General features: G+C 47.3%; 1 protein-coding gene across 3 annotated transcripts in view; it reads right to left on the bottom strand.

Annotated features, from left to right (window-relative positions):
• SAMHD1 (SAM and HD domain containing deoxynucleoside triphosphate triphosphohydrolase 1) overlaps nucleotides 1-26,124 on the bottom strand; it is an 82,203-nt gene that overhangs the window by 2,154 nt on the left and 53,925 nt on the right. For all 3 annotated transcript variants that reach the window (XM_054045330.1, XM_054045333.1, XM_054045332.1), the window contains 4 exons: nucleotides 14,603-14,742; nucleotides 10,199-10,294; nucleotides 2,880-2,984; nucleotides 2,400-2,537 (listed from right to left, as the gene is read on the bottom strand). In XM_054045330.1, coding sequence (XP_053901305.1) covers nucleotides 2,400-2,537; nucleotides 2,880-2,984; nucleotides 10,199-10,294; nucleotides 14,603-14,742 — 479 coding nt within the window. The remainder of the gene's footprint in view (nucleotides 1-2,399; nucleotides 2,538-2,879; nucleotides 2,985-10,198; nucleotides 10,295-14,602; nucleotides 14,743-26,124) is intronic.

Consider the following 26,124-nt stretch of genomic DNA (forward strand, 5'->3'; position numbering starts at 1 on the left):
AGTGATCAATCTATCGGGGATCGATTTATCGTGTCTAGAGCAGACGCAACAAAATCGATCCCGATTGCTCTGCTGTCAACTCCGGAACTCCACCACAACGAGAGGCGGAAGCAGAGTCGACGGGGGAGTGGCAGCGGTCGACTAGCCGCCGTCCTCATGGCAAGGTAAATCGACCTAAGATACGCCGATGTCAGCTACGCTATTCGCGTAGCTGAAGTTGCATATCTTAGGTTGACCCCCCCTCCCTAGTGTAGACCTAGCCTAACAAATTTATTTGGGCATAAGCTTTCGTGGGCTAAAACCCAAATAAATTTGTTAGTCTCTAAGGTGCCACAAGTTCTCCTCGTTCTTTTTGTTGATACAGACTAACACGGTTACCACTCTGAAGAGTGAGCCCAGTAACCATCCCACTGTCCATCTGAAATTCAACTGTCCAACACTGCCACAACGAAGTGCTGAGGACCCGTGGCATACCTGTGGCATGGATTACCCACATTCAGTTTTACAGACTTGGCTATGTTTCACCTGTTAAGACACATTACTATGGTGAAATGAACTGGTGTGGTGGTTGTAAAGCTGGTTGCATGATGAAATTGATATTACATAGGGATGTTAATAGACACAGGGAAAGCTTTTTATCAATCTCACGTGCAAAGCACACTGGAGAAATTAACTCTGTTTTGCTCTCAGAACCCAGAACTGTTACAAAAGGATGAGCCCTAAGGTGACTCACATGCCCATGGTTGCAGATCATGCCTGTGGAAACCATACTGCAGTGGTTGGATTTCTGGAGGTATTGAGCGACCACCGAGATTAGCTGTGGGTACTCAGCACCCCTGGAAAACAAGCCCTGGGGCCTAGCACACTAGTTTTAAAAATGCGCAATACAAGGTATTATGCTTGGTCACACTGAAGGGATTTAAAGCTCTACATTTTTTATTAAAGGACATGAAACTGATTTGTGATGTGAGCACGTTTCTCTCAGAGCTCCTCCAGACTACATTTCATGCAGGGAAAGGTATCTGAGAAAACATCTAGACCTGAAAGAGCAGATACAGAAAGAGGGGCAGTTTAATACTAAATACAGATGAATTATTAGCATTCAAAACCAACTGCTAAGAGAAAACCTTTAATTGCTGGAAAAAAGACATCTTATCACACTGTCCGCACCCAACTTGATGGACAAGTCACACCTACTAAGGCTTACTCCAGAAAACTAGAGGTTCAATGCAACGATTTGTATATTTAATAAATGTGAAATACCTAATTTACATGCTCATTTTATTTATAATGGCAAAAATCTCATTTGCTTCCATCATATTAACTGCTCTGCTATAGTGATGGACATAAATATATCAGCTCAAAGAAACAAGTTTAGTGGGAGAAATGATAGAGGAGGGGTAGGCCAGGGGCAGCGATGCTTCTCAGCCATACCACAGAAATGCCAAGTTAGCTCTATTGATATTACAGGTGCTGCCCCAGCAGGAGTCCGAGGTTCCTATTTCCTTCAGGATTACGTTCCGTCTCTCTCAGGGACTGTTTTTGACCAACTGGCTGAACATCCCCAAGAGCTGGGACCACAGAGGTGGCTCTGACCCTGTCCCCATTGCAAAAGCCAAAACTCCATAAAGGAGCTACAGTGGGTTCCATCCCCATCATGCCCTGTGGTATCTATGCTCTGGGGTCTGACAGGCAGCAGGGGCAACAGGCTCTACCCACACACAGCAGCAGGGACCTTCGAAACCAGGAATGTTTGGAGGGTCTCTACCCTCTTCCTGTTGCCTTGTTTCCCCAGGAGATTGGGGCTCCTGAACAGGAGTCTATAAAAGATCATCAAAAAACCCCCACAAATTAAATTCTCCTGGGGAAACTGGAAGCTTTAGAGGCCTGGGACAAGCAGGAGGAACTGGTCTGAGTGATTCCTTAAAGAGATGCCATTGAGCCCCACCGTGGTGGTTTAGGGCTGGTCTACAAACAAAACTTGCACCAGTTACCAAAACCAATGCAAACCCCTTGGGTGGATGCGCTTATTTCAGGATAAAAGTGTCTCACTTCAGTTCAGTTTAAACCTGTTCCCAATCAGCTTATGATAAAAGCTACCCTTAAACTGAATTAAGAGTGTCCACACGGGTTTGCATTGGTTTAAGTTCACTGCTTTGGTTAGAACATGCAGCATTCCTGTGTAGACATGGCCTTACAAGTAAAAATCCCTAACAATGCACAGATTTTGAAGGTCCCAAATCCATGTGCCGAGGTGAGACCTCCAGGAGTAGGGACTTTTTGGGGCAAGTTCTCTGGCCTGTGTTGTACAGGAGGTCAGACTAGATGATCACAATGGTCCCTTTTGGCCTGGGAATGGATGAATCTGTGTGTAGGGGTATTTATGAGGTAGGACGTACCTGTGGTTTTGTAAAATCCATGTTCATACACCACTGAATAAAACACTTTGTTGCAGCATCTAAACTCTTCTCATCCTTTTTCTTGCAATAAACCCGGATCAGCTGCTCTGCAAATGTCTCTGGCAGAAGCCTGGAAACCTTTTGAATAGAGGAAAAGAAATTGTACTGTGTTTCTTGGAATCTAGAGCCAACCCATCAATGAACTTCAAAATATTTCCAAATACAGGTAGAAAAATGTAACTTCTCATTATAAAGCATAATGCGTACCACAAAGTTAGGGAGTTTGACTGGAAAAATTAGTCAATCTGAAGATAATGAGGAATGGATTTTGGATGGACTGTGTTAAATACTAAGATTCTGAATTCTGGTAAAACTGTACCCCACCACCATGTTATTGCAGAGAAGTGCTTCCACAACCTGTTATATGAAAATTTCCTTCAGAAGCATGTTTGGTAAGGCCTTTGGCAAAGCGATAGCTACCTGTTCTTTCGAAATCTTGACTGCCTGGCTCGGGTCAGACTTGCAATAGAAACGAACTTTATCGATAGGGTTCTGTTCTTTCATTCCATAGTCCATATTGATAACCTTGATGGAGACAACAAAAAAATGGTTACCCACCTTTTTTGTAACTGTAGTTCTTCGAGATGTTGCTCCATTCCATTCTAGGTGTGCGTGCACCCACATGCGCGGTCAGAGATTTTTGCCATAGCAGTATCCGTAGCGCCAGCTGTGGTGCCCCCTTGAGTGCTGCGCTCATGCATCAGTATATCAGGAGCCATTGGCCTTACGTCCTCTCAGTTCCTTCTTGCCAGCAACTCTGACAGAGGGGCAGGAGGGCGGGGAATGGAATGGACATGAGCAACACATCTCGAAAAAAACACTTGAAGAAAAAATGGTGCCCACCTCTTTTGTTTCGAGTGCTTGCTCATGTCGATTTCATTCTAGGTGACTCCCAAGCAGTATCAATGGAAGTGGGCTCAGAGTTCACGGTCTTGCAGGTTGCAGCATTGCTCTGCCAAAGCCAGCGATGTCTCGAGCTTGCTGGGTAAGCGCATGAGACGTGAGCACGTGGACAGACGACCAGGTAGCGGTTCTACACATCTCTTGGATTGGTACCTGCACCAGGAAGGCCACTGATGACACCTGTGCCCTAGTCGAGTGTGGCGCTACGATCGCAGGCACTTTCGCCAGCTCGTAACAGTAGCGGATGCCGGCCATGATCCAGGACGAAAACCTCTGAGCAGACGCTGGGCAACCCTTCATTCTGTCCGCCACCGCAACGAACAACTGCATTGACTTACGGAACAGCTTTGTTCTATCTATGTTGAAGGCCAGCATCCTTCTGATGTCCAGGGTGTGTAGCCTGCGCTCCTCATCAGACATATGAGGCTTTGGAATGAAGACAGGTAAATACATGTCCTGGCCAGTATGAAACTGGGAAACGACCTTGGGCAGAAACACTGGGTGCAGTCACAGCTGGACCGTATCCTTGTAGAAGGCCGTATAGGGCGGCTCCAAAATAAGTGCCCTGATCATGCACACCCTTTGGGCCGACATTATCGCAACCAGGAACAAGACCTTCCACGAGAGAAGCAGGGAGCCAGAGCCTGAAAGAGAGACCCCATGAGCCTCAACAGCATGAGATTTGGGTCCTGGGTGAGGGACCATGCCGTCATGTTGTGAGCCTTGGAACAGAGGATGGAAAGCCGAGATATCAGCTAGGTGGACCTTAATCGATGACAGGGACAAGCCTTGGAGTTTGAGGTACAGCAGATAATCCAGTATCTCCTGCAGCGGGTCCTGCTCGGCCCAAATATGCCATTCCGAGACCCAGCATATGAATCTTTTCCATTTGGCCAGATAAGTCGCTCTGGTGGAGGGTTTCCTGCTACCCAGCAAGACCTCCTGGACACAGCCCAAGCATGGCTGTTCGTTCATGCTTGGGCATGCAGCAGCCAAGCCGTCAAGTGTAGTGCCGCCAGGTTCGGCTGCAAAAGGCTACTGTGGTTCTGTGACAGCAGATCCGGCCAGAGGGACGGCTACTGAAAGGTTCAGCAGCATGCCGAACCAGTGCTGGAGAGGCCACATGAGGGCTATTAGGATAATTCTCGCCCTGTCTTGCTTGATCTTCATAAGGACCCTGTGACTCAATGGCACTGGCGGGAAGGCATACATCAGCGCCCCCAACCATGGGATGAGAAAGGCATCCGACAGGGAGCCCCTTTCCATTCCCCGGATCGAACAGAACACGTGGCATTTTCTGTTCTGCCTGGACACGAGCAAGTGCGCCTGGGGAGTCCCCCACCTCTGGAAGATTATGCTGACCACCTCCAGATGAAGTGACCACTTGTGGTGAGATGAGAAAGTCCTGCTGAGGTGATCCCCCAGGACGTTCCTGGTTCCAGGCAGGTGCGCGGCTACCGGATGAATGGCATGCCACACATAAAAGTCCCAAGAGCAGAGAGCTTCTTGACAAAGGGCCGAAGACCTGGCACTGCCCTGCCTGTTGATGTAATACATTGCGGCGGTATTGTCCATCAGGACCTGCATGCATCATCTTGCTCCTCAGGTGAGGCAAGAAAGCCTGGCAGGCCAGGCAAACCGCTCTGAGTTCCCTAATGTTGATATGGAGGGCCAGATCGTACCACAACCAGTGGCCCTGGGAGCTCAGCTCGCCCAGGTGGGCTCCCCAACCCAGGTCTGAAGCATCAGAGACAGGGTCGCAAAGGGGACTCCCAACACCAACCTGAGGTCCAACCACCAATTCAGGGACGACCTGATGTGGTTCGGCACCCAGACTATCCAGTTCAGGTTGTGCCTGTTGGGAATGTAGACGGATGCCAGCCACACCTGCAGGGGCCAAAGATGAAGTCGAGCATGGCTGACCATGTATGTACATGCGGCCATGTGGCCCAACAGCCGCAGGAAGGTATGAACCATGGTGAGCAGGTGGTTCTTTACATGGGAGATCAGGTCTATCCGACATGGCCTGAAAACGCGCTCCTGGAAGGCAGGCTCTGGCTCGCATGGAGTTGAGAACCACCCCAATGAACTCTACTCCCTGGACGGGCGTTAAGATGGATTTTTTTCTTGTTTATTAACAGGCCCAGGTCGCGGCAGGTGGAACGCACCAGATTAAGGCTCCTCTGCACTTGCTCACGAGATGGGCCCTTGATGAACCAGTGGTTGAGACATAGGAAGACCTGGACCCCTCGACATCTCAGGTAAGCAGCCACTGGCACCATATGTTTTGTGAACACCCTTGGGGCCGATCAGAGGCCAAAGGCTAGTACTGTGAATTGAAAATGGCGTCCGCCCACTATGAAACTGAGGAGGCGCCTGTGACCTGGGAATATGGAAATAAGCGTCCTTTAAATCGAGGGCAGCATACCAGTCTCCCAGATCCGCGGAGGGGATGGAGGAGGCCAGGGAGACCATATGAAACTTCAGCTTTTTGAGAGACTTGTTGAGGCGACGCAGGTCCAAGATGGATCTGAGACCCCCTTTTGCCTTGGGGATTAATAAGTAGCGGGAGTAAAACCCTTTTCCTTTCATGTCCTGAGAGACCTCCTCCACCGCCCCAGGCGCAGGAGGTTCTCAACCTCTTGAACAAGGAGTTGCTCATGGGAAGGGTCCCTGAAGAGAGTTGGGGGAAGAGTGGGGGTGGGGGGGAAGAGTGGGGGTGGGAGGGAGGGGCAGCCAAAAATTGCAGGGTATAGCCCCGAGATACTATGTCCTGCACCCAGCGGTCCGAGGTGACTCACGACAAGACCGAATGGTAGGGACAAAGATGGTGGAGGAAAGAACAAGGTGGATCTGGAAAACTGACCAGGGCATCACTCTCAAGAGCTCCTTCAAAACGAGCGCTTCTGACCCCCTGTGCTGCTTTGCCAGGCCGGGCTGCGCGATAGAAGGAGGAAGGGCAGCGAGGACTAAAACTTGTGTCTCTATCCCTTCTCCTTGCAGACCCATCAAGGCTGCCAAGGTCTTGGTGGCAGGGGCAGCTGGAACTGCTTCTGTGAAGACTGCGGCATATGTATGACCAGTGAGCGAAGGATGGCCCGAGTGTCCTTTAACCCATGCAGCCTTGCATGCGTCTATTTAGAGAAGAGACCGTTCCCAGCGAACGGGAGGACCTAAATCATGGGCTGCATCTCTAGGGAAAGACTGGCGGTTTGAAGCCAGAAGCTGCACCTCATAACCACTGCCGCCACGACCACCCTAACTGCTGAGTCTGCTGCATCCCACACCATTTGGAGGGAGCACGTAGCTGCCGCCATGCCCTGCTGTACCAGGGTTCTGAATCTTGAGCCAAACCCTGCAGGAGGGACTCCTTGAACTTACAGAGGGAGTCCCATAAGTTACAATTTTATCTGCCCAAGAGGGCCTGATGGTTTGCCACCCAGAATTGCAGCCTGGCAGTGGAATACGTTTTTCTCCCAAAAAGGTCCAGTCTTTTGGCCTCTATTTTTGGTAGTTGAGCTGGTGTGCCCCTGCTTATCTTTTTCGTTGGCCACAGAGACCACCAGCGAGCCTGGAGGAGGGTGGGTATAAAGGTACTCAAACCCTTTGGCTGGGACAAAGTACTTCTTTTCAACCCTTTTGGAGTTGGGAGAGCTAGAAGACGGGGTTTGCTAGAGGCCTTGGCAATTTTGAGGACCCTGTCACATCCTGGTCGGTGCTGCAAACTGTGCTCCGAGGCAGCAGCAGATGAGCAGTGCGAAAGGGGCATCGTCATGACTGGCACGCCCCATGCACTCCAATAAGGCCACTGTTGTGCTGGCCACTGGCTATACTGCCAATGTGGTGCCGATGTCGACGTGGCCTCTCGTGCCCAATCGCGCTGGTGGAGTCTGGGCGAGGGGCTGAACTGCCCTTCCGTGCCAGAGGAATCCTCTTCCGGTGACCATGGTGGAACCATTGATGCCTGCATCTGCCTGCTGACCGTTGCCACCAGAGACCGGTGCCTGGAGTAAGGGGATCGGTGCCGATATCGAGGGGACCGGAGTTGTGACAGGGAGCGCTCCCAAGGGACAGGCGACTGAGATCGGCAGCGAGAGGACAACCAGGGGAGGGCGAACGGTGCCAGTAGTAAGGGGATTTGCACCTCCCCTTAGGCAATCTGCATTGAGATGGTGGAGACTGCGATCGCGGTGACCGAGGGCGAGCCTCGGAGGAGCTTGGCTACAACTCCAGAGATCTGGGGCGAGAGGAGGAGAGCGCTGCCTTTTCTCGGGGAATTGGTGGCGCTCCACTGCCCCCTGAGGGGTCTTAGCGGCTGGCTTGCCTTCATAGGGAGCCTTTGCTGTTTCCTCCGGCACATACGGTGCTGGTGGCATGGGCGGACGTCTCTGCTCTCTTGGCGCAAGGGGAGCTTGGGAAGGCATTGATGCTGTCAGGAGTTTGGGTCCCCTATCACTCCCAGGAGTTGGTGGTGGAACTTTTAAGCGGCTAAGGGCCCCAACCAGGGAGGCACATACATATGGCTCCAGAGTTGCTGGGTGGCCAGAAGTGGGTCCTTTGCCCGATGTCCCATGGCCCTTCTTGCCCAGTGCCAGGGAGCCCTTCTTTTTTTCTTTTTGGGCACCAGTGCTGGGGGTGCACTGAGGCTGAGGTATTAGGTGAGTCTTGGCAGGAAGGCTCAGAAGCCAGGTGGAGAGCAGCCTCCATGAGGAGAGACTGCAAACAAATATACTGCTCTGAGTCCTGGGTAGAAAATGTTTACAAATACGACACTTGTCCTTCACATGTGATTCGCCCAAGCACTTGAGGCAGCTGCTGTGGGGGGTCACTTATAGGCATAGGCCTGTTATAGTCCACACAGGGCTTAAGCTCCAGAGACTAGGGCACGCCCCGCCTGGGGTGAAGTCCCTGCTGGGACTCTAAATTCTAACTACACTTAACAACTACTTAACACTAACTACTATAAACAAACTATTTACAAGGCCCTACAGCTCGAAGTCAGAAGAGACAAAACCGCTAGCCCTTGCTATGCAAGGAAAGGCACCCCAACTAACCATCATGGGTGGTCACAAGGAACTGAGAGGGCGTAGGGATGCCCGCACCTGACATACCGACGCATGAACATGGCACTCAAGGGGGTGCCACAGCCGATCATACAGATACTGCTAAGGCAAAAATCTTCAGCGACCGTGCAGATGGGCACGTGCACACCTAGAATGGAATCGACATGAGCAAGCACTCAAAGAATACAACATATTTTTGGGTAGCTTTCTAGACTTGAGATTACCAAGATTCTAACAAAACAGACACTATAATTATTAGTAGTTAGAAAATAGCAAGGATTATTCTAAAATAATTGGAGTTAACTACAATAGTTAATCTTTATGAAAAAACTAAAATTTGTCTCAACTGTTTCATGAAATTAGTTTCACCGATGTGATGAGCTTCAAGAAATTTGTATCACCTTAAAAGTGACCTGCAATCAGAGAGGCGTCCAGCAAACAGAGTTGAGAGAAATCTAAAGTGATTTACAAATTACCTTTCAGACATGCTTCAGATCTGTCTATATGTAGTGGTAGCCCTTAAATTTTAATTTTACCTTGATAACTTGACAGTGCTGCCACTAGAATATTTTTGGCAGTTGAACCAAGACAATTTTAACACACCATTGCTTCCTCCATCCAGTACATATAATTTTCCTGTTTGCTTTCCAGAATATCTGAATTAAGAAAACAGAATTTTTAGGGTGGAGAGGAATAGGCACAGAAGGCGAGAGGAGAGACCAAATCAATTTCAGCAGTGAAATACTCGCAGAGAAGCATTTCCCTTTTTCCAATGACTCAGATGTAAATTAAGACAATTTGAGGACAATGGGATTACATCAGTGTGCCGGAGGGCAGCAACTGGCTTGCAGAACCTTTAGTACTGGTGGAAATGCATAGAGCAGGAAGACCTCTGGTTGCAGGACTGGCAGTTACAGGACACATTTTACGTGCAAACGCAGTAAATAGGATATGGAAAAACAAATGTTAAACCCTAATGTTTTTTTTTTTTTAAGCAAAGTTAACTTTTCCAAGTAGAGCTGCTCTGAAAGAGTCTTGACCAAGGTCACACTGCCTGTCTGCAGGAATAATGGCTTATAGGAAGACATATTCCAGGCACAAAGATGTGTCTGGATATTGCACAACCCAAGGGATAAGGAATGCTTCAGTCTCTTTCTACGTGCAGATGTAATACTTCAGTTACATTGTCTTTGTTCCAAGTCTTTGGTAGCTATCCATTTTCAAGGTCTAAATATTCCAGGAGGAAACTACCCCCCCCCCCCCCACACCAAAGTGCAAGTCTACCACCACAGGAGCAGAGCCAGCAATGGAACAGCTAAAAAAAGTAACTAAATGTTTTCCTAACATTACTTTTCCATTGCCACAGGGATGTTACATGACGACAAACTGGAGAGTGAAATGGTCCATGCAATCCCTGGGAAGAGAGGTGTCCACGAGATAATCTTTTAACACATGATCCACATTATGAAAAAAATGGAGAACCCTTGATCTATAGGCTTCAGGAGTAACACATACAAGGAAACTGCTAGGCACCAGATACTAACTGCATACTCCACGCAGGGATGGGAATGCACTGAGGGTTACCTTATGCCTTATAATGTCCCTGAATTGTGCAATTAGAGCATGAATTGGACACACTGCTTTCTTATTTTGAATATAAAGTGTACTCAGCTTTATGTGCAAACTTTTGCATGGTACACTTGGCCCTTTGTGATACAGAAATGAAGACAGAGTATGTTTTACACTAAGTTTGCTATGAAAGGACACACTTACGTCAACTATAAAGTCTTCAGCATTCAATTCAACATCCTGAGGTGCATTCTTTGGTCTGGAAGCAACAATGTGAGCTGGCAGCATGTCATACTGATCCTGAGAAAGAGCGAACACTTAATTCTATTCAAGCACTTCCAGTTCCAGACTTGGGCAACTGAACCCATATATCTGGAGAGAACACTGTCATACAACCAGGCTGGTTGAGATAAGGCTAGATTACTTTACTACTTAAAATACCAGCATTTTTAATGTAAACAATTCACCTTTGAAAAGAAAAGTTCAAGTGAAGATTTTCACCTGCATTAATTGACCAGGACTACAGCTGAAGATTGGTCACGTGACCAGGTGAAGCTATACAGAAAGTGCCTCAGCAGAGGGAATAAAACCAGCATGAAAGACTATAACTTTGCGGTATGTACGTTTTCCGTGATAACTGTGGGACTTTTAGCCAGAGATACAATCTACTATGTTGGTGGTTTTAGATGGGCCCTTAGAGAGCCACAAAAATCTTTAGTGCCTAGGGCAATCTACTAGCTATCATATAGAAAGAAGTTTACCTGGGGGGGGGAGGGGGGTCCTACAGTGCCCTGAACATGTGCCTTTAAGCACATTATCCATGTTCCTATTAAACGGGTCAACTTCCTCAACTCATTCTACACAGGAAAACAGACACACAATATTTCTTACAGAGTTTGTTTGCAATATTGACAATGGATACAAGTATGTATTACATAACTGCTGGGAATCTGCCTGTTTCTGCTGCTATCAGGGCATCATCACACAATGAAGGCAAGAGCTGTTGAAGAGAGCTCTTACTCCCAAACAAACTTAATTTAATACAAGAACTGTTAGATGTAGTTACCTATAACACTTTTTAAACAAGCATCTCTAGGATGAAAGCCATCCTTTAAAAGTAAAAGACAATGGTTTGGAATTTGAATTTCTTTCCAACCAGATAAATTCTGACTTATGAACTATTATAGGTGGAGTTGATAGGAATGCCTAGGATTAAAATTGCCCAACACATCCCACTATAAGACACTGTTCTCAGGAGTTTATAAAACTTTGCCAAACTAACCATTTGGGCTGAAATTCTCCCTGCCGGGTGTCTCCCTCAGACTGAATTTGTTTGGAAGGTTTCAGCAAAAAGGGTTCAGCTGTTACTGAGACTAGGGAAAAATGTCATTCCCCCTACGCCCTCCCCTTGCCCAGTTAAAAACTGTATAACCGTTTTGTTTGAGAAGCTCTTGCACCTCCAGCCTTTGAAGGAAGAGCGTGAAATTGGGGAAGGTGGGTGGGTGGAGAGGGGACTGGGGGGGAGGAAGGGGTGACGACTCTGGTGTCAAGGATAGGCCTTTTGCTGTTCCTGACCACAAACTGACCACAATTTGATCAAGTTATAAACCTCTGAAAAATCTCTTTGCCTGTGCTTAGTAGAGACTGGTTAGAGTTTAGAACCTAATTATATGAAGATTCTGTCTGAACTGAGCATGCTCCAGATCAGGGTTGCAGAGGCTAAGCAAGACTTGTTTGCAGTTGCTACTGCCAGTTGCTGGGGACTGTTGTGGCACCAGGCATCAGAACTAAGAGCTGAGAATCTCTCCCCTGTGCTCTCAATGCTTCCATTGCTGGCACCCAGGCAGTGAGGAGGTAGAAACTGCCTGACTGGAATGCAGAAAAGACAAAGCATTGACCTGGGCATGGCAACGGAGAGGGTTTACTGGTACTGGGAGCTGGCAAAGTTGTAGGGGCAGACAAGGAGACTGGGACTGGGTAGGCAAGAAAACTGGGACAAGCAGCTGAGGGGTGGAAATTAGTAATTCTGTCTTCATGGCAAGGTTTGAATTGTGTGAAATAAATAAGGCCTGGAAACCACACACTGATGGATGAGAAAACAAAATGTTAAATAAGGTCTCATTTAGTGAGCATTGTCCATGCACTGAATGAGGGAGGGATCCCATGGAAAAAATAGTATTTGACCATGTAATAAAAGACTGTATCATACATAACACATACACAGAAAGAGTAATTTCTAACATGATTGATTGACTTTGCAACCTTAACTTTTAATTTAATGTATGTGTAATTTCCTAGGCTTTTAAAAAAGCAAAGTGTAAAAGAAATGTCATCATGTAGCATCACATTGATAGTCAGACATTTCATCAGCTTTAAACTTTTAGATCTACCACACAGACCTCTGCCACTTGAGCTAATGATAGCAGTAGTAGGTTGTCATTCTCTATGTCGACAAGCACTAGGGCGATGAGATATTTTGCCAGTGGGCTTCACAGATTTTGCTGACAGCAGACAAATGAAGAATCTCTGGAATTTTGGGTCCAAGTCCAGGTTCTGTAGGAGTGTGCTTTAATGGTCACAAACTATTGTCCAACCCCTCCGGCTGCAAGCATTACCCCTTCTACTCTGTCCCCTCCAACCTATCCTTGTCCCCATCCGGTCTCCTAACCTCAGGCTCCTCTTCATTCTTCTCCCCAAGCCACTGGCTCTCAGTCTCTCCCTCCTCCCCCCAAAATTTCAGCCAGTCTCCCCCCTCATCCCCACAGGCTCCTTATTCCAAACTACTCTCTTCTCTGTTCCCCAGGACTGGCTCTTGTCCCTCAGCTGAATTTGGGTCAGACTGTTTCCTTCTCCATGCTACTTGGGAGACAGAAAAAGGAGTACTTAGAGCACAGGACAGTCTCCCTGCTCTCAGTTCCGGTGCTCAGAGGCCCCTGGCAGCAGCCATTGCACGCGAAGTCCTGCTCAGCCCCTACAGTCATGGGCTGGAGTATGCTCAGAAGAGGCAGAACCTTTGGACAAATTTGTGCTCAAAGTAATCAAGTCTCTACTGAGCACGTGAGAGTCAAGATTTTTCAAAGGTTTTTAAGTTGACCCATTTGGGCAGTTTTTCTCCAGGGAATCTCCCTTGCCAATTTTCAAATCCCTTCACCAAAGCATGCGTGCAATAGAGCTTATCAATAATAGGGTTACCATACGTCCGGTTTTTCGGCAATCAAACCCCCATCCGGGGGGAATTGCCAAAAAGCCGAACGTGTCCGGGAAAATGCCGGCCGGGCACTTCCCCTCCCGCGGCGGCTCTGCTCCTCCCCTGACTCTTCGGCTCTGTTTAAGAGCCGAGCACTACGGGCTTTGGGCAGCCCCCATGCCTCCGGACCCTGCGCCGCCGGAGCCCAGGAGGGAAAGTGCCCGGCCGGGGGCGCAGGGTCCGGAGGCATAGGGGCTGCCCGAAGCCCAAGCGCTACTGGCTTCACGATTTGCCGGGCAGCCTCCAGACCCTGCGCCCCTGGCTGGGCGCTTCCCCTCCCGGGCTCCAGCTGCGCTGGGGAAGCGCCGGCCGGGGGCGCAGGGTCGGGGGGCTGCCCGGCAAACCGTGAAGCCAGTAGCGCTCGGGCAGCCCTTTCCGCGTGGCTGGGAGTGGGAGGGAGGAGGGGGCGGAGTTAGGGCGGGGCTGGGGTGGGAAATGGCCGGGGCCAGGGCCCCGTGGAAGGTCCTCTTTTTTTATTTGTTAAATACGGTAACCTTAATCAATAAAGTAGCTGAAGGGTTTTTAAAATAAAAAAAACTGGGCAAAACATTTTCATCTACTCTTATTCTCTGAAACAACCACATAATTTTTGCCGGAATTTTCTAAACTAGTTCAGACAGTGGCAGATGCCCAGCATGCAAAATTTCAGCCCAAACAGTTTAAGTTTGGCAAAGTTATAAACCAATGAAAATAGTGTTTTATAATGGGACATACAGGGCAACTTTAAATATCGGCAGCACTACCAGCTTAGTCTAGAATATTTCAGTGTACTATATTAAATTGATACTGACTGTTTTTGAAATAAACAGCTATGCTGAGCTTGAGAAGTAGATAGTGACTAAGGTTGAGAATTTACACCCCTGAAAGTCAAGAAATTCAGAAGTTATATCTCACATGAATGTAAACTCAGCCATACCACTAAAGCCACTCTGACAACAACTTGGAGCAAAAATTGCACCAGAGTCTCATTACTCTGCTGAATGGTTTTACTGTTTCCTTGCGTTCAAATGTTCTCATGGTTTTTTGGCCCAAGTGATGCTTTTTGACATACAATTCCCTATATTTTTGCAGAACACATGTTATTTCAAATAAAAATATCCTGAAATAGTCCTCAGCTCAGCAGCTGATCTTTTTTATCCAAATCTCTTATCCTTCCCCTGGTTTCTTCCATGTAACAGCCCTTCCCATACTTACTGGCTGCGTTTTAAAGAAGACAGGCAATTTACCATTGGCCCAGGCAGTTTTAGGAATGATAGTAGAATAGAAACAAATCATCAGAATAGTCAGAAGTGCATATTTAAAAGAGGCAGCAGAATTTGGAGCCCTCTATCAATAGAGATTGGATTGAGAATGCCGTTTACCTCTGTAATTTCTTTTCCTGATTCAGTACGAGTCTCTCCCAAATACTTATATAGATCGCGAAGCTCTATTTTATGCAAAATGTCTCGTGCCTCAGCCAGCTCTTTATTACTAGAGTACAGAATCTCCAGAAAGATGTTATCTGTCAAAGTTAAATACATTTCATTTACATAGCCATGTATCCAATTGTTACAGCAGAGAGAAGCTGTGCATCTATATACATATATCTATATAGAAAGCCTAACCCATGTGCCAAGAAATGAAAACACTATTTTCAAAGAGTTACCCAACACACTAACCTAACAATTTCAGTTACTTTCAGAATAGTGTGGGCTGCCACAGGCTTTTCACAATACTATTAGCATCAGATTGAAAGAAGAGGTTTCCTGACTTCCCAACCCCAGGACGGAAAGTTTAACAGCTTCAGTGTTAACAACCTTATGAACGGGTATAGAGATGAACGGGTATAGAGAGGGAGAGGTGGGACACACCCCCTCCCCGCAACAGAGGGGGCAAGGAGAGGCAGCACAGCCAGAAGGGAAGAGGCGGGGCCAGAGTCTCTCCGCTTCTGGCTACGCTGCTCTCCCCCAGCCTCCGAAGCAGCTGCAACTCCGGGGCTGGCAGGCTGCAGCCGTGCTGCTCGGCCCCGCCCGCCAGAGAAGGCTGCCACCCAGGCGCCGGAGCATGCTGCGGCCATGCCGCCTGGCCCAGCCCACTGGAACAGGCTGCAGCCACGCTGCCTGGTCTGGCCTGCCGGAACAGGCTGCAGCCGCGCTGCCCAGCCTGCCGGAGCAGCTCCAGCCAGGCCAGACACATCCTCCCCTGGCCCTCCCCAGCTTCTCCCCCCCCAAAAATTTCCCCACCAGTTGGTGTCCCGGCCTGTCAGGGTAAGCAGCTGGCGGGATGGGACACTTTGTTTACTTAGGTTTACCGCCGTGCCTGCGGATGCTCGAGGTAAACAAACTATCTCAGCCCGCCAGCGGCTTATCCTCATGGCCCGTGAGCCAAAGTTTGCTGAACTCTGAATTATAGGGTTGGCTTATGAACGGGTCATAAAAATTTTCTATTTTTACTTATCCATCTTGCGGGGGGAGGGGGAGGGGGGGAGGAGAGGGGGTCGGCTTATAAACCAACTGGCTTATGATCGAGTATATACGGTAGTTTTATTATATACACAGATACAATGTTTCTGACCATGGATGCTGGCAACCAAACTCCATTTCTAACCCCCCAAACAGCAAACTGCACACTAGTGCAAACAGTGCCGGATACATTTTTACCTGAGACATGCTTTCCAAACAGCAGGGGAATAACTGGTTCTTTGATATGCATTGTCTATATGTATAACATATTTCCCCCCCACACTGTTGGTAAGAATGCGTCCCGCAGACTTGTGCTTGGATTCTTTCAGGTAGCAGTGTCTGCGAGGGGCTGTGCCTGTACCCTGAGAATCCTAAAGGGTGGGTGACCCCAACAATCCCCTCAGTTCCTTTGCCAATACAAAATCCTGTTCCTACCCAACAGGAAGTACAGTATCAGGAAAAGGAGGGTAGGTCGTGTAATATATGGACAATACATCTCAAAAAACCACAATTGCTGTAAGGTAAGTAACTATTTCTTCTTCAAGTGCTTGTCCACACAGATTCTACTCTTTGATTCACAAGCAGTGACCCAGATCACAGGATGTGGATGCTAGGAGTCTATCTGTAATACAGCTGTAGCAAAGTGAGCATCAGATCTTGATGATTCTACTATGGAGTAATGTTGCATAAGTGTATGCACAGAATTCCACCACCAGAACACTTCTCAAAGAAGCTGCTTGAGCCCTGGTGGAGTAGACTGTTGTCCTCAATGGGGGGTCTAAAGGAGCTATTCCATAACATAATTTAATGCAAGTAAAAATCCAATTCCGTCAACTCTGAATATATATAGCCTGATGTGCAAAAGCTACAATTAACCAAGGTGAAGCCACGAATGGCTTAGGCCTATCGAGATGTATTGTGGGTGCTATCCTACTTAAGGTATGAAGTTTAGCTTTTCCCTTGTTGGAATGTGGCTTGAGGAAAGAACACAGGCAGGTGTATTAGTTGATTCAGATGGCAGTCAGAGACAACTTTTGGTAAAAATGTTGGGTGAGCCCTTAAGGTCCCCCTGTCCTTAAGAAATATTGTGTATGGGGGGCCCACCATGAGTGCTTGTAATCTCCCACCCTTCCAGATGATGTTACTGCCACTAGGAAGGCTAGTGACAAGTGGAAGAGGAAACACAGCCAGGGGCTCAAAGGATGCATTAAACCCATTGGTAGGTTGAGATCCCAAGGAGGGGGAGACTTCCTGAATAGTGGAATATATGCACATAAGTGCCTAGCTACTGCGGGGTGTGAGAATGTTGAGTGACCCTGCATGGGAGGACGGGAAGCTAAAATGGCTGCTATGTGGATCTTAAGGGAACTTCTAGACAATCTTGAATTCCTCAAGGACAGGAGGTATTCCAGTATATCAGGTATCTGAGCTTGAGATGAAGGTAACTGATGTTGATGAGTCCAACAGTGAAGCTTGGCTTCTGTTGTCAGTTGGCCTGCGTGTGTGTGCTCTCTCCCTATGCTGTACCAACCCCGTACAGACAGCTGGCCCAGCAGACCTCGACAGCACTTCTAAGACCACAGACACTCAGTTCGGTGATCAAGGAGCTCAGGCAGGTTTATTGCCCTCAAGACACAATACTAGCACCTGGCAGACTCTCCGGGGACACTAACACATGAGTGCCCAGTGGCAAGGACTCAGCTCAGTCAGCAACGGGACTTTCCACTGCACCCTAGGCCAGACAGAGACACCCCTCCTATGATTTCTCTTTTATACACTGATACAAACAAGTTACGTATTACTCTTCTGATGTGGTTAGTTACCACCCTACACTTTGTACCTGTTGGTTCAAACAAAACATCTCCATTCATTATTCATGTTAAGTATTCTCACACCTCTTGTCAAACTAACTGTAATGGGCTATCTTGATTATCACTACAAAAGTTTTTTCTCTTAATTAATTAGCCTCTTAGAGTTGGTAGATCAACTCCCACCTTTTCATGTTCTCTGTATGTGTATATAGATCTCCTTACTATATGTTCCATTCTATGCATCCGATGAAGTGGGCTGTAGCTCAAATAAATTTGTTAGTCTCTAAGGTGCCACAAGTTCATTACCCTGTCATCCTGACCTTATCTTTAGGCGGGGTCAGTGTGGACCATCTTCGGGAAATGTGTTTATACCACAACTTTATATCGGGATGTGCTTGTATTAGCCTTCTGGGATGTATTTATGTGAATACCTAGTTCCCAGTACTTCTTAGGAATGCCTGTGTTTTAGCAACGCCAGCCATATTCTTGCAAAGTTCATGTACTGGACAGAAAATTTTTAAGCGGGCATTTGCTTTGTAACAGGGCCTGACTGTTGCTGATTGTGGTTCTTGCACCAGGCCCCGTGTTCCAGGCTCTCTTTCTACTACAGCTTCCATTTGGCTGAGTAAGCATGCCTCGTTGAGTCTTCTCTGCTGTGGTTAAGAATATGTTGTACTTCTGATGAGCAGCTCCTCTCTAGTGCTATTAGCCAACCAGCATCCATGCTGTAAGGTACAGGGAAGTTTGATCCAGATGGAGGATCTGCCCCTCCCTTTGCAATATCACTTATGGCTGAAGAGGTAACTGGACTGGAGGTCAAATGGAGAGATTCACGAAGTCTGAGAAACAGAACTGCTTCAAGCCAGATGCCAGCATGGTCATCTTGGTGGAATCCTGTCTCAGTTTCCCAATGACTCCTGGGATTAGTGGAATTGAAGGGTATGCATACATTAGATCCAGAGCATCCGACAGAGATCCCTGATCCTGGCCTCCTCTGGAGCAGAACTTGAGACATTTTTTTGGTCTGTTGCATATAGATCTATAGCAGGTAGACCTCACCTGGTGAATGTGTCCTGAATGATCATATGCTACAATGACCATTCATGGTTGCTTGAAAACTGTCTGCTGAGGTGATCTGCCAGAACATCCTGCCAGCCTGCTAAAAGCACTATGGGAGTAATCTCATGTCACAGGCATCAATTCCAAAGGTAATTTGCTTCTCGACAAAGAGGGGTGAATCCTGCTCCCCCTTGCCTACTGATATGAAACACTGCTGTAGTGTTGTCAGTCATGATCAGAAAAGTTAAACCTCTCAGAGCTTGTAGGAATGCTGTACAAGCTCGATGAACAGCCCTTAGCACTAGGATGTTTATATGTAACTAGGCTTCCTGAGATCATAAACCTGGTGTCAGAAGAATGCATAGGTGGCTCCCCATCCAGCCTGGAGGCATCTGTTACCAGAGTCTTCTATGGCAATGGTGCAGAGAAGGACACTCACTTTCATACTTTTAGAGGATCCTTCCACCAGTTCAATGACAGAACTTCTGGAAGGACCTGAACCTTTCATCTTTAGGTGTCTGTCAACCACCCTTATATGCATCAAAGGTGAAGTGTGGCATGCTGAGTTATGTAGATGAAGGAAACCATGTGCCCCAGAAGTCTGAGACGTTCTTACACACGTCTGAGGTACTTGTAGGTGGTTGACCAGATTTATTATGGCTTAGAGTCTGCCCTAGGGCAGACAGATCATTGCTGTAATAGAGTTCAGAACTACACCTATAAATTCTATCTTTCGAGCAGAAATTAACACTGACTTCTTGCTGACACTGTCCCCTCAGGAGGCAAAAAGACAAAGAGTCGGCTGTATGGAGTTGGTCACCTCTTGCAGAGACTTTCCCCAAGTAAGCCAGTTGTCTAGACAGGGGCAAACCTGGACTTCTCAATTCATCAGGTAAGGTACCACTGTCACAAAGTGTTTGATAAATACCCTGGGCACTGTGGATAGACCACGTAGCAGGATTCTGTACTAGTAGCACGAATTGCCCACCTGGAACCTTAGTTATTTCCTGTGGTCAGGTGGATTGCTATATGAAAGTCAGTATTCAGGGGGTCAAGAGCTGTGTACCAGTCCTGTGGATCAAGAGAGGGAATTATAGAGGCCAGGGTAACCATCCTGAGCTTGAATCTGAATGAAGGTGTTCAGCTGTCTCAAGTCCAGAATAGGGCAATATCCCCCTTTTTTCCTTAGATAAAGTAATGGGAATAAAAATTCTTCCCCTTGTACTCTTCAGCTACTACTTCTACTGCTCAGAGATTTAGAAGCGACTGCACTTCTTGATGCAGCATACTGTCTGAGAGGGATCCCTGAAAAGGGATAAGGAAGGTGGGTGAGTGATGGGGAGAGTCTGGAATTAGATGGCATATCTCATCTCTATGATTTCTAGGACCCAGCGGTCCATAATGATGGTGTTCCAGACCCCATGAAAACAAAGCAAATAGTTCCTTAACTGTAAGGACATAAAATAAAGATCCAGCAGGGGTTGTATGTCGCTCTTGACCAAGGAGACAAATTTGCTGCCTCCAAGTTGCTGCAAGATGGGAAGATGATGCAGTCTAAACAGATGAATTCCTCCTTTGAAACAGCTGATGCAGATGGTCTGAGCTGTGCAAAGTAGGGTTGCCTGGAGTATGGCTGAGGCCTGATTTGCTTCCTTTTTGAAGCAAGTATTCCAGAGACCTGAGGGTTACTCTAGAGTCTTTCAGAGGATGATCAATCCTTGGGTTAAGAAGGTGCATCCACCACACAGCAGATCTTCTACTGTTTGCACCTCTTTTGGGATGCCAGATTGGAACCAAGAGGACCCTTCTCATTGCAACTGAGGTGCCCATAGATCTGGGTGCTGTGTGGAATGCTTGAAGATCAGTACATATCAGAAGCCGCGCCACCAAGATTTTAATTCCTCTGAGGTCAAGAGGGATCATGTCAGAAAATTGGGAGATAAGAGTCCCAATTTAGTTAGCCATTTCATCAGTAAAGACTGATAACTGGCAATCTTCATCTGCAGGCTGGTTGATGAGTAATTTTTGCATCTGAATAAATCTAATGTTTTGGGATCCTTGTCTCAGGTTGTTGATTTTGGCAGACCTTGATGCTTTGTCCTCTTATGGACTTGCTGCTCCAATCAGTGAGCCAGACACCGAGTACAGAATTGCTCAAAGGCTGTTAGGAGCACCTGTCAACACCAATTTGCCTGTTTGGTGTCGGCACCAAGGAAGCAGACATTTGCCAAAGCAGATTGGCTGGCTCCAAAAAGCCCTCACTGATGGGAACTACAAGGTGCCCTGGCATGGAGGTATGTAAAATATCCAGGAGCTTGCAAGACTTGTCCTGGACAACTTCCACTGGAATCTCTACTATCTCCACCATCCTGAAAGGTCTTATTGATGAATACTGGATGTTGAAGGCAGCACAGCCTCATCAGGAGATGGAAATGATTGGTCCGATCATCAGTTTGGAAGTCCTCCCCAGAGCCCTGCTCCTGGAATTGGTGCCTGATGCTCCCCAGTGAATGGTGGAGAGGGAAACCTAGCCCTACACTGGGCGGTAGAAGCTGGCTTCCTGGCAGGTTGTAATCCCCATGATGTCCAGTATGGCCAAAGTTGTTGGGTAAGGATACAGTCCAGGGGACCATGGCCGTTAATACCAAGTAGTAGTATCTCCTAGAATTCTTAAGCCTTGGATAATAGCAGTGTGCTCAAGAACCCCTTTTTGATGTGTCAGGGTCAAAGAACCTAGATCCCAGGGAATGAGATGACACCATCTCCCAGGAAGGAGATGGAAACACCTCCCTGCTATTGTCTGAACCAAAAGAGGAGCAATTCTAGTTGGGGTTTTAAGCAAATCCTCAGCATGCTGTCTACTTGGTAACGCAGGTTTGCTCAGTACCCAAGTAGCAGCAGTTGGTAACACAGATGAAAGTTTAACCACTGACAACAGCAGTAATTCTGGTTCTACAGAAAGTGTTAACACTGTGAAAAATTCAATACCAAGACTGTCGGCGCTTGCAGGAGTCCGTACCACAGTGGTCCTACTGAAATTCAGGGATGGTCTAGACAGTATTTGGTCCTGCCATGAGGGCAGGGGACTGGACTCGATGACCTCTCGAGGTCCCTTCCAGTCCTAGAATCTATGAAAATATTGGTACTGGGGCCTCCATGCTATCAATACAAGGTGATATATGGTGTTCTAAGAGAGCTAGTATGGGGGCATGGTGACCTGAGGAACCCCTTCCTGGGCCTTGAACTACCTAGGTCAATGGAAGATTCTTCTGTCAACCTAACACTGCCTACACCAGGGACTAGGTGGTCTTATCTAAGTCTCTCAGGGGTTTGGATTTTTCATACCCGAGAGATGTAGCTATGCCCATGTAACTTTTCAGTACAGACTAGCCAATAAGCTTGTGACAAATGGACTAGCAAGCAAATTGTAAAACAGGTGTGAATTATTGATTTAAGGATATTTACTTGGTATATTTTGACATATGATGTTGATAATTTGTGTTTTAAGAGTTTATAAAGCTTTAACTTTTTGAATCCCAATGTTAGTTTCAGTTGGATTTCAGTTTGCATAGTTTGGTGGGGGTAGTGTCTTGTGAGAGAATCTGAGCCATTGATCACAGATCAATCTTAATGGGGGGCTTCCCTAATTAGCAGGCCTATAAAGGCTGCCAGCCAACTAGCCAGAGGCACAAGAGCCAGCAAATCAGAGCTGAAAACAGGGCAGTTTGGGAGAGGATGCCCGTGTGTTTCTTCCCCCACTGATATTTCTTGACAGGAGCTTAGGAGGGGAGGCTAGGACATCTACAGAAACAGCAGTGATAGTGACCTGAATAATGGGAGAGACAATAAAGATAACTGAATGAGGAAGCTGTGGCATGTACATTATTCTGGAGCAGGTACCTGAAAGGTGCTCCATTTGTACGAAGTGCTGCCTGACAGATCTGACAGAAGAGAAGATCCAAGGTTTGGAGCTACAGCTAGAAACGATGACTGAATTTTGAAAGGGATTTGAACGGATGATGGAGGGAACGAGAGAGGAGGCTAAAGGGAAACCTCAAGATTTGCAGATGCAAGCTGGACCAGAGAACTGTGAGGGTAGACTGCTAGATGAGGAAAGTGGCCAGTGGAAGCATGTGACTACAAGAATGAGGCAGAGGCAAAGATCGGCTGGCAAAAGAGAAATAGAATTGAGGAACAGGTTCGTTAAGTTGGAAAGTGAATGGGAGAAGCAGGCAACAACAGAAAATGGGACAGCAAGGAACAAGGGAAGAGTGGCTAGTCCTACAAGAAAAGGGGCTGAGATAATGGACATAGCCAGAGTTTGGAGCCACAGGAAGATAGAGAATGACTCACAGAAGACTGCAAGTGAGAACAGAAGACAAGATGACTTGTAGCTAGAAAGAACAAAAGAGGGAAGGCCAGAGAATCGCACCGAAACCAGGAACCGACAGGCCTACATGACTGGGGATTCCCTGGTAAGAAGAACAGACAGGCCTGTCACCCGTGCTGATCTGGATAACAGAAGGGTGCGCTGTCTGCCGGAAGCGAAGACACAGGATGTGGACCTGAGGGTGTAATACAATCCTAATAGGAACAGGAAAGAATCCACTGATTGTCCTTCACATGGAGACAAATTATACTGCTGGATTCTCACTGGGGTGAATCAAGGAACACTGCCAGGCTGGAGAAGACGCTTAAAGAAATGGAGGCTCCGGTGATCTTGAGTGGGATTATATCTGTCCCTAGAGGACGAGAGTGAAAGCGAGATAAGACGATGATAAATAGATGGCTCAGGCAATGGTGCTATAAGGAGGGCTTTGGAATGTTCGACCACATTCATGGAGGCATTCATGGACAGAGGACTGTTCTCATGGGATGGACTCCACATGAGAAGGGAGGGAAATAGCCTTCTGGATGGAGATTGGAACAACTGATTAAAAAAGCTTTAAAACCAGAAATTCAGGGGAGAAGGTTGGGAGAGACCTATGTAATCTTCATGCCTGATTATAAGGAGGAGGAAATCCAGTAAAAAACGATACTGCAATGGAGAAAGAAACAATAGAGGGTAGGAAAGCGGACAAGATGATGAAAGAGTGTCAATATCAATTACATTAACAGGCAGATAGGTGATACTGGCAGTAGAATGACCGTATCCAATTGGGTGAGGAATCTGGGCGAAGCCAAGCAGAAACAACTAAAGTCAGCATGTCTGTATGCCAATGCAAGAAGCCTGCATAACAAAATGGAGGAACTAGAACTACTCGTGTGAGAAGTAAAACTAGATATCATAGGGATAACAGAAACATGGAGCCTGCATCCCAAGGGGGAATAAATTCATAGGGAAGGGCTGTAGACCAAACTGGATGAACAAGCATCTCAAACAGGTTATTAAAAGAAAGCAGAAAGCCTACAAGGAATGGAAGAAGATGGATCAGCAAGGAGGCCATGGAGAGGCCCTGCTCAAGCAGAGATAGGACTGTGAAGCTCTCCGAGCAAAGAAGCCTGAGAGAAAACCCTTAGAAATCAGGACAGAGACTGAGAAACTGTCTAGACAAGGAGGACTGGGAGAGACCCTGCTCAAACAGGGAATAGGCAGAGATCCCAGAAGGTGATGGGACCAAGTGGGATTGAACACAGGGAATGCAGCAGCAGCAGCAACTATTAAAGGGAAGCAGTATGTAACTGTGGTTTATACAGTCCCTGGGTTGGGACCCGGAGTAGTGGCGGGCCCAAGGGCTGCTGAGGAAGTGGCCTAAGCCCCAAGAAGGGGATAAGACACTGTACTAAAAATCCAAAAAAGGGGCTAGAATTTAAACAGTCCCTGAGACACGGTTGAAGACCCCAGAGAAGGCCAACAATTTGTTGGACTTTGTTACCACAGAAGGGGTTCATTCATGCGTTTTGACTCTGTGAAAATTGGCCGGAGAGCTGAGCTACCAAAGACCTGCCTGACGAGGTTAACAGCCAACAGGGGCAGCTGGGAGCAGAGAAAGGAAAGAGTGCAGGATAGCACCCAGCGGACAAGAGGAGGCACTCACAAGAAGTGAGTGCACTATGTCACAAGAGGGAAGTGTTATTACCTTTATACAAGGCACTGGTGAGATCTCATCTGGAATACTGTGTGCAACCATGTTTAAGAAAGATGAATTCAAACTGAGACAGGTGCAGAGAAGGACTACTAGGATGAGAGGAATGGAGTACCTACCTTATGAGAGCCGCTTGGCTTGTTTAGCCTAACAAAATGAAGGCTCAGAGGAGATACAATTGCACTCTATAAATTAGGGCTGTCAAACAATTAAAAATAATTATCACAATTAATTGTGAGATTACAAAAATAGTCATAATCAATCACAATTTTAATTGCACTCTTAAACAATAATAGAATACCAGTTTAAATTCAGCATGGAAGCATGTCCTCTAGAATTGTGGTCAAAGCATGAAGGGGCATGTGAACATTTAATATACCTGGCACCATAGGCGCCGACTTCCCCTCTGCCCGGTGGGTGCTCGACCCCCTCCCCCACCCCTGGCCCCGCCTCCATTCCACCCTTCCCCAAAATCCCCGTCCCGCCACCTTCCCCCGAGTCCCCACCCCTGCCCTGCCTCTTCCAATGGAGGCCTCCCCTGAGCGTGCCGTGTCCCAGCTCCTCCCTCTCCCTCCTGGAAAGTCCTAAACGCCACCAAATAACTGTTTGGTTGCGGAGGGTGGGGGTTGAAAGTGCTGGGGGGTGGGGGAGGAAAGAAGCGAGGAGGGGGGAGCTTGGCTGCCAATGCATACGTAAATACCTTGCAACACTGGCTACAACAGTGCCATGCGAATGCCTGTTCTCACTTTCAGGTGACTTTGTAATTAAGAGGCGGACCGCATTATCTCCCGTGAATGTAAACAAACTTGTCTGTCTTAAAGACTAACAGATTTATATGGGCATAAGCTTTCGTGAGTAAAAACCTCACTTCTTCGGATGCATAGAGTGAAAGTTACAGATGCAGGCATTATATACTGACACATGGAGAGCAGGGAGTTACTTCACAAGTGGAGAACCAGTGTTGACAGGGCCAATTCAATCAGGGTGGATGTAGTCCACTCCCAATAATAGATGAGGAGGTGTCAATTCCAGGAGAGGAAAAGCTGCTTCTGTAGTGAGCCAGCCACTCCCAGTCCCTATTCAAGCCCAGATTAATGGTGTTGAATTTGCAAATGAATTTTAGTTCTGCTGTTTCTCTTTGAAGTCTGTTTCTGAAGTTTTTTTGATGATAGTGACTTTTAAATCTGTAATAGAATGACCAGGGAGATTGAAGCGTTCGCTTATGTATGTTACCATTCCTGATGTCCGATTTGTGTCCATTTATTCTTTTGCGGAGGGACTGTCAGGCCAGTCCTCGCTTACAGACAACCCCCCAACCTGAAGCAAATACTCACCAGCAACTACACACCACACCACAGAAACACCAACCCAGGAACCTATCCCTGTAGCAAACCTCGTTGCCTACTCTGTCCCCATATCTACTCTGGCAACAGCATCAGAGGACCCAACCACATCAGCCACACCATCAGGGGCTCATTCACCTGCA

The sequence above is a fragment of the Malaclemys terrapin genome, chromosome 12 (assembly GCF_027887155.1).
Source record: "Malaclemys terrapin pileata isolate rMalTer1 chromosome 12, rMalTer1.hap1, whole genome shotgun sequence".
Classification (NCBI taxonomy): Eukaryota; Metazoa; Chordata; order Testudines; family Emydidae; genus Malaclemys; species Malaclemys terrapin.